This window comes from Symsagittifera roscoffensis, chromosome 8 (genome assembly GCF_963678635.1).
Source record: "Symsagittifera roscoffensis chromosome 8, txSymRosc1.1, whole genome shotgun sequence".
Taxonomy (NCBI): Eukaryota; Metazoa; Xenacoelomorpha; order Acoela; family Convolutidae; genus Symsagittifera; species Symsagittifera roscoffensis.
Genome location: NC_087069.1, coordinates 29,144,757 through 29,158,835, shown reverse-complemented (window position 1 = coordinate 29,158,835; position 14,079 = coordinate 29,144,757). Strand labels below are relative to the sequence as shown.

Here is a 14,079-nt window from a genome sequence, read left to right as displayed (position 1 = left end):
ATCTTGTTAACTATTTCCCCCTTTTGGGCCTTGTTAACTATCCCCCCTATGCATGTATTTTTTGACAACCATTTCTGTATAAAATATGCGTTTCAAAAATGTCAAAAATTAAGTGGGTTTTCATTTTCGCGCGTTCGTATTTATTACTCAAATACTCACTATTTATATAATACCCACGTAAAAATTTTTACTATATGTATGTTCTGAAAATTGTTTTAAGCTAATGAAAATGTGGCCGACAAAGTTGAATTTCTGAAAATCGAAATAGGGGGGGGGGGGATAGTTACAAGATCCCAAAAGTTTTACGATTTCGATTTAATAGAAAACAAGAAGCCAACGTCTGGTTTTGGAATTAGTGTAGGATACATGTTTAGACCGAACATTGACAACGTCAATCTGAGAAAGCGAGCTGTGAGATCACAGGAAGAACTACGCTACGCCAACTTCGACGGCAACACAACCCTATTCTCAATCAGAAGTATAGCCAGATCCGACTACACCTTCACGACACCGAGGAAAGTTATATTCAGTGCAAAAAATTTGGACAGAGGCAAAAATAATTAAGATGTTCAGATGATCTAATCAAAAAGTTTTTGCATGCAAGAACTAGTTTATAGAGTACTATTTTTCTATATTTTATTTTTTGCCAAAATATTGAAATTACCCTAGCGATAGCAAGGGTATTGAAATCGGGTACTCGACTTTTTCCCGTAAACAACTTTGTCCACAGGACTCATCAGTAGTGTACTTCTGGACTCATCTCTAGAGTTACCTTCTGAGTGTTCCCAGCCCACTTAGCCTGGAGGTAACAAATTTGCCTGGTACTGCAAAGGTCCTGGATTCGAAACTGTCCGTGACCTGTTTTTTTTTTTCAAACGGGAAATATTACGTTAAAAAGAAATTGTCGGCTTATTATTTGTCTGCTGATATTTTATCGGCCTAGTTGCCACATCAGAGAATTGGTTTTTCTTGCTATGCGCAATTTATAATGTAGTTTTTCTTAGTGTTTTGAATTACTTCTGCTGTTTGCGATTTCTTGGCTTGTATAGTTTCTTCTTTTTTTCATTGTTTTTTCTCTGTCCAAATAGTTTCGGCTCATGTTTTATCGGCTTAGTGGCCTAATTTTCAGTCGTTTCAAATGAAAGGTAGTTTTGATGCTCAAATCTGGATCGCACATGTTGCTAAAATCTTAATAAAATTTATAGTTCACGTTTTTCATGACGACAGTTTTTTTCGTTGCTTTTTTTTCTTTCCTTTTTTCGCCTTAATTGGCTTCGGCTTATTTTATATCGGCTTCATGGTTTAATATTGCGTCTGTCGACCAGCAAAAAAAATTATGTGTGCCTGTGTGTTTTGATGCTGAGGGGGACTTAATCATTTTTTATTAATCTTAAAATTTTTGAATTTGTTTTCTGTTTTTTTTTCCTTCCTTTTCGTCTTTAATTGGTTTCGGTCTTTATTATATTGGGTTAGTGGCATCTTATTAGTTTATTTGACGGCGAGAAAATAAAGTTTTTTGTTTGTGTTTGTTGAGGGTGAGGGACTTGTTAACTTCTTAGAAGTCTTAAATCTCGCTGATTTTTTTTCTACCTAAAGGGTTTCTGCTAAGGTATCTTCGGCTTTGTTACCGCTTGGCAAATTTTCTTCCGCTGCTAAATGTCTCGCAAGTGGTGCAAAGTTCAGGGAGGGAGGGAGGGAGGGCCAACAGGTCAACAATGGTGTTTTTGGGCATTTTTTAAAAAGTTTGCCAAAAAACGCGTTTTTTGGCGCGCGCTCCCCCTTCTGATTTTATTGTTAGTGGTAATGGCTTAAAAAATATATTTACTTTATAACTTTTAAAATATGCAAGTTTGAAGCAGAAATAATTTATTATCAAGTGCAATCTGACAGTTTTGATGAATTGTGCATGTCCAAATTTGAAATTTCAGGGAACCGTAGAGATAATATCGACCTGAAAAATTAGCTCCTAATTATTTCTGATAATATACCGTTTGCTTATTTAAACTTACTATCTTCTGACTTTTTTGCAACTCTTTAATTTTATTTCCGAAAAATAATATTAAATTTTGTTCATTGGGCTTGTTTGTCTTTCTAGGAATAATGAATTATTGATTTTATTTCTAACGATAATGCATTCTTGTTTTTTTTTGCAGGGATAACGAGACGGTAGAAATTCGACTGAATGTAGTGCGACAAATAGGACCAGGGAGCAGACAGAGTTGCGTCATGCTCAATATGATGTTCAACAAGTAAGTTACTAGTGTGGAAATGCATGTAGATCTGAAATGAGTAAAAATCAGGCTTTTCTGTCAAAATCTGATAAGCAAGTATATTGAAATTTTTCATGGATAAATGGAAAAGGTCAATATACGACTAAGCTCATGGTTGAATAAGCTTAGCCAATAAACTCGATTGCTTGAATTTACTGATATCATGCTGATATCGAAGTTACGTTCTTCGGTATGATCAGTTTAGGGAACATAACCAGGTCAAAAATAAGGAAACATGTTTATACACCTATAATTGCAGAATTAACGTTGAAGCGGCCAAATTTAGTTTTTTCCTTTACATCTATGTGAATGATCCAACCGTTGATTTTGAAGCTATTTTAAAAAAGATCTTTTGTATTGTTATTTAGATTGATGAGGATATTGAACTATAAAGTGGAGAAGAAGGCTGCTTATTTGACTTCTAACCCAATTGTTCTCCACCAGCACAAGTGAGTTTATTCACATGTTTTTTTTAGTCAACCAGGCCTGACCTGAAGGTGAAGGTTAATTATTTAAGTTGACAAGAGCACAAGCGCCTATTAAGCTATGACTAACTTGCAAGAGCTCACCTCGAAAGTTACTTCTTATATCGAAAGTTACAATTTCAGACATACAGAATTAATTAAAAAGAGACAAGGACCTAAAATTGAAGTTGTTATAAAACTGGAAAATAGTAATTTTTATTAATTATGCCTTTCGGAACTGTTTGTGAAACTTATAATAGCCAATAAAAATTGGTTGTCGCCAGTGACCTTTAGCTCCTTAGAGCGTATTTGGTGGACTAGGTTGTAAGCTTTTTGATGAGGATTGATGAGCTTTTCAGGATCTTAAAAGTCTCTAGTAACTTCATGATGCATTTATGAATGCACTTAGAATTTGCACTTTTTGAGTTCAATTGAAATTCATCTGCTGAAAGTTACGTAAACAGCACTCTCCACATGCGAACGTGGAAACGGCGCAAAAAATGGGCATCTAATTTTTTCTTTGATATTCAAAAGTTGAAATTCAAGATTTTTTTCAGCAAAGTCAGTCTTTTTTTTCCTGTTTACTTGCCTTCATTACTCTTTCCCAACTGTCAGTTAGCTTTATTTTAAGAGAACTGTTTAATTGGCTAAGCTAATCACGTGTATTCGGGGATTGGATCATTTGAAATTCTGATAGCTCTAACGCGTCTCTCTGCTTTTGAATGGCTTTGTTTTTTTGCTCCTTTTGGAATGTGTGTTTTCGGATTACATGTCGATAAGCTGTTTCAATCGTTTCTAGGATGGAGATATGGCCCGGCTATGTGAATACAGTGTCCCAAGTGGACGGGGGTCTGCTGCTTCAATGTGACGTCTCACATCGAGTTGTTAGAACGCAGAATGTCTACGATCTCATGTCAGTATTGTTTCGTCAAAAAGTTAATTAAGCTTCAACTCCCGTTCCTCTACACAACCTAAAAAAAACAATCACTTTTACTGCAATCGGCTATTTTTTGTATCAAGTCAAATTATGACGGGAATTGAAGTATCACTCAATGATTGGCTCACCAAATCTCGATTTATTTCCCGTTATGTTTCTGAAAATTTTTGTTTGTCAAGCACCCAGAGGCATGCATGGCTAAGCTATGATCAAATACATGAAGCGACCCTACAATTTGCTGCTCATAAGCGGTGGAGCAAAGTGGAATCCCTCATACGCGAAGGACCGAATGCGCGAAAATAAAAATCAGCCAATCAGATTTCGGTAATCTAGAAATTGGAAAGAAAGTAAACATTTCCAGAGACTGGAGTATTGATATTGGCCGAATATAAAAACGGCAGAAATATGAAAAATTTTCAAATTGTCACTGACCACCGCCAAATTGGAACAAATTTTATATTTCGAGGGTTTCGTCATGAAAGAAGCAAAATATTGCTTCATTTAATTCATTTAAATTGAGTGGCAATTGCTTCTTTTTCAAAATTGACTTAGACTAATTTTGTTTTCGGTCTTCCGTTCACTAGTTTTTTTCGCTCATTCGGTCCTTCGCGCATGAGAATATCCCCCAGGCAGCCAAGCCACTTGCTCGTGTGTAGTGTGCACCACGTTCACTGTTGTGTTGCAACAGGTCTGAGATTTCACAGACGGTGAGACCTGAAAATTTCCGGGAAAGGGTCGCAAAGGAACTTTGCAGTCAGGTCATCCTCACGAGGTATAACAAGAAAACTTACCGAGTAGATGACATTGATTGGGGAATGAATCCATCGAAGACGTTTAAGAAATCAGACGGGACAGAGATGTCTTTTTTGCAATACTATGAGGAGAACTATGATGTGCAGATAGCTGATCCCCACCAGCCTCTCCTCATGAGTATCATGAAGAATAAAAGAAATCCAGAGGTAAGATTGAAAGTCCCTCATAGCTGAAGACTTAACTTAACCAAGGTTTGAACTTATAAAACCGTTAAGGTATTAAAGTTGCTATTGATGGAACAAAACATTAGAAGAGATGCTATTGTAGCATGAGTAGCGCTCTGGTATCAATTAACTATGCTTCACAGCAAGTAAGTTCTCAACGACGCGCCCTGGTATCAATTAACCATGCTTCACGGCAAGTGAGTTCCCAACGACGCGCCCAATATGTCTCAGTTAGTTTCGCCTATTGTCGGATAGCTTATTAAGGCTATCCTCTATTAGTAATATGTCACTTAGACTTTAATCTCTTCAGATGCATATTAGGCTCGTGCTGGGGTCCCATTGGTGTTAAGATGACAAAAACATAATTATTAGTACTATAATTTTATTGCAAAAACCAACCAACTGATCTTGATGTTGGTGGAATGATTTTGTGTCGTTATACAGTAATCTCAAAATAAGCGAACAAATAGAACAAAATTTAATCGTATGACAGTTTCTCTAATACATCACAGTTCAACTATACGCCTTCAGCATTTATTCAAAGTTCAAATTCCTGACATTTGTACTAAATGTCACACTATCACCCTTGAAGAAACTTTCCCGTTTTTTGTTTTTAGGTATTCCAGAGTCTCCATAGAAATGCGCATCACTTCATTTTCACGCTTCAGTGTTCAAAATCTCAGATCTTCTCGTTAACATGTTCATCTAGTAACAAGTGATAGGGACAATTCTACATACATTAACTGATTCATCGTTTTTCTCAATGCTTTTCGTTTATCCTCGAACAGCGGAGATTTTGATTCGTCCACGGAATTAGAAATGAATCGCCATATCTATAGAAACCAAATCCAAACAAAAATCCGCATTTAAATAACTGTTCGTTCTGAGCGTCCATGATTTCGATCAATAATTAATTCGCATTTCCAAAGATATTCGCCTGCTAGGTGTTCCGTTCACTCATCCTTCGAGCAACTACTGAATAAATCTCCAACTTTTTCTCTTTTGGGTTTTTCCAGTGCAGATACAATTTTTTCTCACAGATTTTTGAATTTCCATCGATCAAAAACAAGATCTCTCATGAATAGAAACTGTTGCGCGAATTCGTGACATCTCCAGCTTGTACTATCACAATTTCGGATAGCTTATTAAGGCTATCCTCTATTAATAATATGTCACTTAAACTTTAATCTCTTCAGATGCATATTAGGCTCGTGCTGGGGTCCCATTGGTGTTAAGATGACAAAAATAAAATTATTCGTACTATAATTTTTTTTCAAAAACCAACCAACTGATCTTGATGTTGGTGGAATGATTTTGTGTAGTTATACAGTAATCTCAAAATAAGCGAACAAATAGAACAAACATTAATCGTATGACAATTTATCTAATACATCACAGTTCAACTATACGCCTTCAGCATTTATTCAAAGTTCAAATTCCTGACATTTATACTAAATGTCACACCGATTTACGCAAACAAACGCTTGTGTTATATTACGTTCATTTTTCTACCTAACTCGTGTCATTTAGTTCTCAGTTTCAGTAAATGTGCGGTCTGTATTGAGATAATCGCGTATTCATACTCGTCAGTCTTTATACAAATACTGTATGAACCAATCAGAATCGAGATAAGACATAACTAATCCTAAATAAAAATAATTGTTTATTAATTTCTTCCTTGTCTCGATTCTGATTGGTGAAAACAGTATTGTCTAAATACTGACATGTCTGAATAAGCGGTTGTGTAAATACTGCTATGTAACCAGTAAATGTGTACTTATCTACTTCTATCGGCAATTTAATAGCATATTCCACTGCTTTTTTACACACGCAGAGCGTAGTGTATTAGTACCAAGTCCACTTATTCTAATACAAGTCGCAAATATTATTGCTACTATTGGTGGCACCATTATTTTCACAAAAGTGGTTGAAAGACTATTGGTGGCACCATTATTTTCACAAAACGATGAAAAAATTGTGTACTCCCCTTTCTGCCGTATTTTTTGCTAGTCTCTTTTTAACATGCCAGACGGCATTATAATCTTGCAATGGGGGAGATTTTTGACGGATTTTTGGGATTTGTTAAATCATTTTCTCAAAAATTACCCTATCAAATCTGAGATCAACAAAGACTTTAAACAAAAGAAAATGTTATTGGAATACCAATGGAAAATGTTATTGCGTAAGCTGCTACGTACTGTTTGTAGAACAAACTATGGCCTTAGAAAATGGCCAAACTTTGAACTGTTGATTGCTGCTTCGAACATATTTTTTCTCGAAATCTACCATGCCGATAAAGAAATCTGAGATCAAAAATTCAATAGCAAGAACCGGTGTTAAGAATTCTTCCTGCATAAATGATGACGGCTACTCCCTTATTTTTTTTGGAGAAAAGTTATAGAAATATAAATTGTCTAATTTTGAAGTTTTGATCATTTTTGGAAATTTTATTTTTGATCTTATTGCCAAATCTAAGATTAAGGGTTCAATCGAAAGAAAAGGTAGCAGAACTTTTGTCTCTATAAGCTGCTACGCCCTTAACTTTTTTTAAATAGGTTAGGTTTGACTTGGGAAAAGTCTTTTTTTTAAAAAATTTTTACCATTTTTCAAAAACTTATGTTGGAAACTATCCTGCCAATTCTGTAAGGGTTGAATTGAAAGAATGAGAGGTCTACCTTTTGAAATTTTGACCATTTTTCAAAAACTTATGATGGAAACTATCCTGCCAATTCTGTAAGGGTTGAATTGAAAGAATGAGAGGTCTACCTTTTGAAATTTTGACCATTTTTCAAAAACTTATGATGGAAACTATCCTGCCAAATCTTTAAGGGTTGAATCGAAAGGTGGATGAAATTTTTCGGCACTTATTTTGCCAAGCACATATTTTGAAACAGCCCACGTTTTGAAATGTTGAAAGTTTCTTTGATTTTTTGGGTTTTCTCGAGAAGTACGGTGCAAAAGCTAAGGTTAAGGGTTATCCACTGCATCGACATATTCTACGAAACTTTATTAGCAATCAGCAATGGAGTTAAGACCAATTTTTGACCATAGAAAATGTCTATTATCCAGGTTTTGCTCTTTTTTTTGGAAACTTTTTGACTTTTCTCATAAACTATCTTGATAATTGGTTCAATCAAAAGACTAGATTGTGAAGATTTTTTGATATAGCTACATTGTCCTGTTTGATGAAAAAAAAAATACTGCACAGTAAAATGTAACATTTTTCGAGTTCAGCTAGTTTTTTGTAATCTTATAGATTTATCTCAAAATTAATCTAATAGGCTGAGATTCATTCAACAGAACAAGTGCTATGAAGTTTTTCTGTTAAAGTGATTATGCCCTAATGTTTTAAGGAGAATAATTGTGGACCTATAATTTATTATTTTTTCGAAATAGTGACAATTCGGGCACTTAAGGGTTCAATGCTAAGAACAAATTGTAGGTGTATCCCCTGCATAGGCTGATTCTACCAATTCTGGCCAGGAGTCTGCTATGGACTTTGTAAACATCAAATTTGACCCGTGTTATTTTGACCCATATTTCCAAAATCACCATGCCATTTTCGAGTGTAAGAAATCAATCAAATGGAGATGTTCTATTGATCTATTTCGCAAAAACTTTTGCTCAGTACTTTTGATGAATAGTTAGCCAAGAATTTTTCAACTTGTGATGTTCTGAAAATTAGGCTTAACGTTTCAGATCAGTTCATATAAATTATCAAACAGTTACCTCCAGCTGTGACTGGACCCCTAGTCTGTTTTTTTACTGCATTAACATCATATCTTGGTAGTTTTTTTTGGTAATTAATGTTTGAAAACTGAAGTGATCAGACGGGTGATTGTTAATCTCGAGGTCAAAGGTGGTTCGATACTGGAACCTAGCAGAGTTTTTCGTCTCATAGTTTTTTTCTTTTCTTTCACTTCAGCGTTTGACATTTTAAGAGCTACTTTTGTCGCTTTTTTTGTATTCGCGAATTGAATTGCAGATTTGCCTCTGTGTTGGAAGCTGATGCCTCGAAGAGAGGAATTTGATATGGCGCACTTGTGAAATCAGTTGACACTGTGAGTGAATCCCGTAGGCGACAAATTAGGAGGCCGTTTTTTCAGATTTTTTCTCTCTCTATTCGTACACCAGCAAACTATTCGTAGCAGCTTAAAAAAACTCGCGAACTGGTCCAAGCTAACAAATCAGCTTGAAATATATTAAAGTTTTATCACTTGTATAGCTTGAAATAAGTTTTCGCACTATCATAGAAGTTTTGGGATAGAATGAATACCTTGCCAGAGAGAGATTATCACGAATCGTTTAGAGTTATTAAGAGTCGATGAAAGTAGTTCAGGCTTTTATATAGGTCGCGATGATTTTTGTTTTTCAGGAAAATTCTATAAAATTTGTTCAAGTTCAATTTTTTTCTGCGCAGTTTGACTTTTGATTTCTTTTTAAGTTCAGTTCATTTTTTTTTGTTAAAAGGAAGGCAAACTCAACTACTGAAATATAAAAGTGTAAAGGTAATGAAAAGCGCGATCGAATTCTAATTTCTAAAATGGATTTTACTTTCCAGTTTTCCCGGCGAAACAAAAATTTTAACTATTGATCCATTTTTCTCAAATTGGGTTTATTTTATCTAAAAAGTGTCCATCATAATCTGGTCCAGGAATTGAATGAGATTTGAGGCCATGTTATTTATTTACAAGTCAGTTTTTTTATGTTTCCTTGCGTTCATTGACTCTTTTCCAAATGCCTGCTGGCTATGTTTTTAATAATTTGAATTAACTTCAATCTTGTTCCGAACCAATTGAAATGATCAAACTAGCCTGGAATATTTTGAAGATTCAAATAGTAATAAGCGTGCTGAAATAACTTTTGTAAATCATAAAAAACCCTCTTGCAGTGCACCTCTTGATTTGGCTGCTTTGAAAAAAACATTGCGTAGATGCGAACTGAATCAAACGCAAGCAAGCAAATTTGAATTGTTTAAAAGTTGCTCTGCATGAATTGATTGCTTTGAAAACTTTGATATAATTCTCTGTTGGAATTTTTTTTTGCGAATCACCAATCCTTCAAAACCAGTAATAAGCTTTCGAATTGTCTCAAAAGTGCATTTTGGTTGAAAAACGAACTTGATACTCAAAGACTTTTTTATTTCATTCATGGAACAGCTAGGTATAAAAATTTGATGAAAACCAATAAGGACACTTTTTTTGCGAATCGTTTAAGCTATCAAATGACTTGAAAAACTGCAATATTTTGTTTTGAATTATTTGAAAACGTATTTTTGTGGTACGATTCTAGTAACTAAAATGAACTCCAAATATTTCACTATTTCATCAGTTGATTAACCTGCTCGGAAACCTTGTTTTTTGTTATGGTTTAGCCAATCAAATCAAATCAAATGTACTTCTTGGCCCATCCTTTGAATATATTGTTTCAAAACTTTCATTTTTTATGACCGCCTTAACAAAACACATTAGCAAAAACAGGTCAGAACAATTCAAAGATTGATTAACTTGCTTGCATTTTTTTATGAACCAAATCAAGCTGTAAAAATCAATTTACCTAGTGCGAATGCGAACCGTTTCAAGCTATCAAAACAACTTTTCATCCTTTCAAAGCCTTATTATTTCATTTTTACTTAATTCGATGTAAAAGACGAGTGTCATACACTTGTGACTTTGTTGTGTTTAATGTTTTAGATGCCACCACAAACTATATACCTCGTACCAGAACTGTGCTTCTTGACCGGTCTCAGCGACAAAACGCGCGACAACTTTCAGGTAAAAAATTGAAATTACAAAATAAGTAGCTTATCTGTTATTACTGTCTAACAGCTTAGCCTGTGTAGAACATATTTATTTGTTCATAAGTAGTAATGTTTACGCCATCCCTTAAACTTAATTAAAGTTCTTTGAACGCTGTAACCAGTGGTTTTGTAAGTTTGTGTGTGGTGGTCCAATACTTTTTAACTTAGTTAGTCGACACGGTATTTATTTTCAAATGAACAACGTGAACAACCGATATAGTCTTTAATTTTCACACGTTGAAGAGAATGTGTATATTAGAGTCTCCTGTTATAATGTTCATTTTCACAAACTTTTTCATAGTAATAAATAAACTTGAAGGTTATGAAAGAGATCTCGGAACACACGAAACCCAACCCAGTGAACAGAGTGGATGCACTGAGGAAATTCGTCCAGAGCATCTATGATGATCCGAATGCGAGGCTGGAAATGCACAATTGGGGAGTGGATTTGGCCAGAGATCCACTGTCGGTGAGACGCACTGCCTTTTTTACCCACTGCCTGGTTTCACCCTAAAGGCTGTTTAGAACCGGTGAATCTCTGCTGAAAAGCTTCACATTGACGGCCATTTGCTTTTGCCGATCTTTTAACTTGCAAACTGATTTATCATTTATTGCTCCGACTTTCGAAGAAAGTGCAGAATATTTATGCTTATCGTTTTTTATACACTAAGTTTTCGACTTTTTAACAGCATTTATACCACCTGGAAAATTTTGTTTTCCTGCGCTTAAATTTAAAAAGATATTTTACCTGTGATTATTTATTATGAAGTTTTAAACAATCGAAAATAGGTCAATTTAGGATAATTAGCGCGCGATTTATTGCATTCTTATGACACGAGTAAGTGGCGGATTAATGCGTTCCAAATTGAATTAGGGCAAGACATTTAGTTTTACTATTAGGATGCAAGACGCGAAATACATCTATTTGTAGTTCTTGTTAGCTCGTGGAGAAATAAATCAAAGAAACAATGAAAAAAAAATTCTTTTCATTATTTTGTCAATTTTTCAACCAGAATTTGGTCATAATGTGAAGCCGGAACACTCAGGGCTTTGCCACGATATACGAGCATTTTTACCCCGGCGAAAAGCAAGGGTATTGCAATCGGTGTTTTCTTAAAAAAAGCTTTGGCACAGAATGGTCAAAATAAGGAATGGTAATGGTTTCACAAAAAATTGTCGGCTTATTATTTGTCGGCTTTGTTGTCATATTGAAGAATTGTTTTTTAATAGTTTTTCTACATTATAGCTTTATTGTTCTGATATACCTCTAATGTTTGTAATTTTAACCTTGATTTCTTATGTTTTCTTATTTTCGCTTAAACAATCTTCTGCTCAAATGATTTCGGCCTATTTTTTGTCGGCTAAGTGACCTAATTTTGTTTCGTTTCCAGTGAAATAATTTTTTTATGCTCACCTCTGGATCGCACAAAATGCTAAAAATCTTAATATAAATTCTAGTTCATAACAACAATGTTTTTTCCGCTTTTTTTCTTTTCCTTTTCTTTCGGCGTGTTAGGTTTTGGCCTGCATTATATCGGTTTAATGGCCATATTGACTCTTTCGACGACGAAAAAAAAATGTGTGTGCGTGTCTGTGTTTTGAGGGTGAAGGAGACTTATTAAGTTAAGTCTTGTGGATTTTTATCCGGCTTGAAGGATTTCTGCCAAGGTATTTTTCGGTTTTGTTACCCTTTTGGTAAATTTTCTTCCGATGCTTATTTCACATGCCATCGCCTTGGAATATTTTTTTTTAAATTTGAATACTAGCCCCATAGTTTTTGATAGATCTAATTTTTTTCGGCATTTTTTTCTGATTTAGCGGCGTTCTTGTTTCTATCGCAAGTGGTTAATTTGTTATGTCGCTGTTCTTATTTGTAAGATCAACTCGAATATTTTGAATATACATTTGATAACCTGGCCTGTTTGCAGGCGCTGGTTCGTCCTTTTCCCCGACTGCAAATTGTTAATTGAACAAATTAAGCTTGCTAATTTTCAGACTTTGTGGGTTGAGGAAAGGAACAGGAAAAGGAGCTCAATCGTTCATTATTAGCCGACGAGCATAAATAGTTATATTTTCCTGTTCAAAGTAACACAAGTTGTAAAAAGAGTTTACTACAAACAATTTTAGAGACGATTTTGCATGACTAAGTTTTAGCACGAATTGAAATCACCGTTGAAATAAATGAAACTTTGAAATAAATGAAGTTTGCGTTTTACAGATGGAAGCTCGAAATATAGTTGAAGGTAACTTTGTCCACTTCGCCAACCAAAGAAGACCAATCAACGCTGAGGTCGACTTTGGCAGGGATCTTGATAGAAACCAGTGCATGGGAGGAGGCGTTTTGCACACATGGATAGTGTGCTATCCCAAGAAGGAGTACAACAGGTTATAAACTCAAGGGGAAGTCATAGGCACTGTCAATCATATGGTTGTCGATTCCAAATTCACGCTTTTTTGGTAAAATTTGCAATGTCATTTTTTTGTCTGTAAGCCTGAGTTTAGTTAGCTTCAAGAATTCCACTTGGCCTCATGTTCAGCACATTCAAGATGACGATTTACTTCAATTCGCTCATCTTTAAAACAAGTGTTTTTGGTCCACAGGTCAAAATGAGGATGCGAATCAACATGCGAGCTGTAAAACTGTTTAGGGAAAAATTGAATTGCTCATGTGGCCCAGATTAAAAACTTCTTATAATTGTTGCTCCTAAACAGCGAAGTGGAATTGATTATATAAGCAAAGCTTGTGTGAAAGTATGAACTCTCTTTTTTTCCAACCTAGCTAAGGATATGCCAATGCTAAGGATATTAACACATACTATTATATTACAAATAAAAGTATTTTCAAAGTATCATAGATATGTAGCGTAGAGCTAGGGAAGGAGACCCGCAACAAAAAAGAGGATTCGAACCTGGTCAGGATCGGATATTTTAAATGGACTTTTTCGTATACTAGTTAAAAGGCGCCCGCTTCATAAATTGAGGCATGTTAGTTCGTAAATTTCATTTTTTCAAATTGACTGGTACTGCTGATGTGTCATAATTGGCTTGCGTCACTTAGAAATTATGTAGCGTTATCGGTCATATTTTTGCTTTTGTATGCGAAGTGCAACTTCGCCTCTGTCATCGCTCTAACTCCAAAAAAAAACAAATGCTCTGAGAATCTAGCCGAATATTCAAACAGAATATTCTCAAAATGATAGGCTTCAAACCAACGACGATCTTGTTCACTTTCAAGTCCAAATTTTTCCAATCCAACTTGAACCAAGGCTCATTTTGGTTGGTGACACTTTTGCTAATATAGCAATAGTATTATCATTGGCAATTTCATAGCATTTGTTTATCCGCATTTTTGACGGCTTATGTTTTGATAGCGCAGATGCGAGGACGTGAGACTTAATCGCCTGGTTGGAGATCCGGTTTTGAATAAAGATTCCATGAATGTAGTTCAGACTCTTAAATGTAGGTCGTGATGATTTTCTGCAGTTTGACTATTGGTTTCGTTTTTAAGTTCAGTTAATTTCCTTTGTTTACATAAGCGGAGCGTTGTGCTATATTACAATGCAACTTTTTTTTAACAACATACGTAGCAAATCAAAATGACTTTTTGATTGCTTTTTTGCCAATATGAAAG

At 35.0% G+C, this 14,079-nt stretch overlaps 1 protein-coding gene across 1 annotated transcript in view; it reads left to right on the top strand.

The window, feature by feature from the left end:
• LOC134852880 (piwi-like protein 1) overlaps positions 1-14,079 on the top strand; it is a 50,838-nt gene that overhangs the window by 24,878 nt on the left and 11,881 nt on the right. The window contains exons 6-13 of the mRNA XM_063868724.1: positions 375-516; positions 2,155-2,249; positions 2,639-2,719; positions 3,534-3,647; positions 4,360-4,630; positions 10,342-10,422; positions 10,768-10,917; positions 12,667-12,833. Of these exons, the coding sequence (XP_063724794.1) occupies positions 375-516; positions 2,155-2,249; positions 2,639-2,719; positions 3,534-3,647; positions 4,360-4,630; positions 10,342-10,422; positions 10,768-10,917; positions 12,667-12,833 (1,101 nt within the window). The remainder of the gene's footprint in view (positions 1-374; positions 517-2,154; positions 2,250-2,638; positions 2,720-3,533; positions 3,648-4,359; positions 4,631-10,341; positions 10,423-10,767; positions 10,918-12,666; positions 12,834-14,079) is intronic.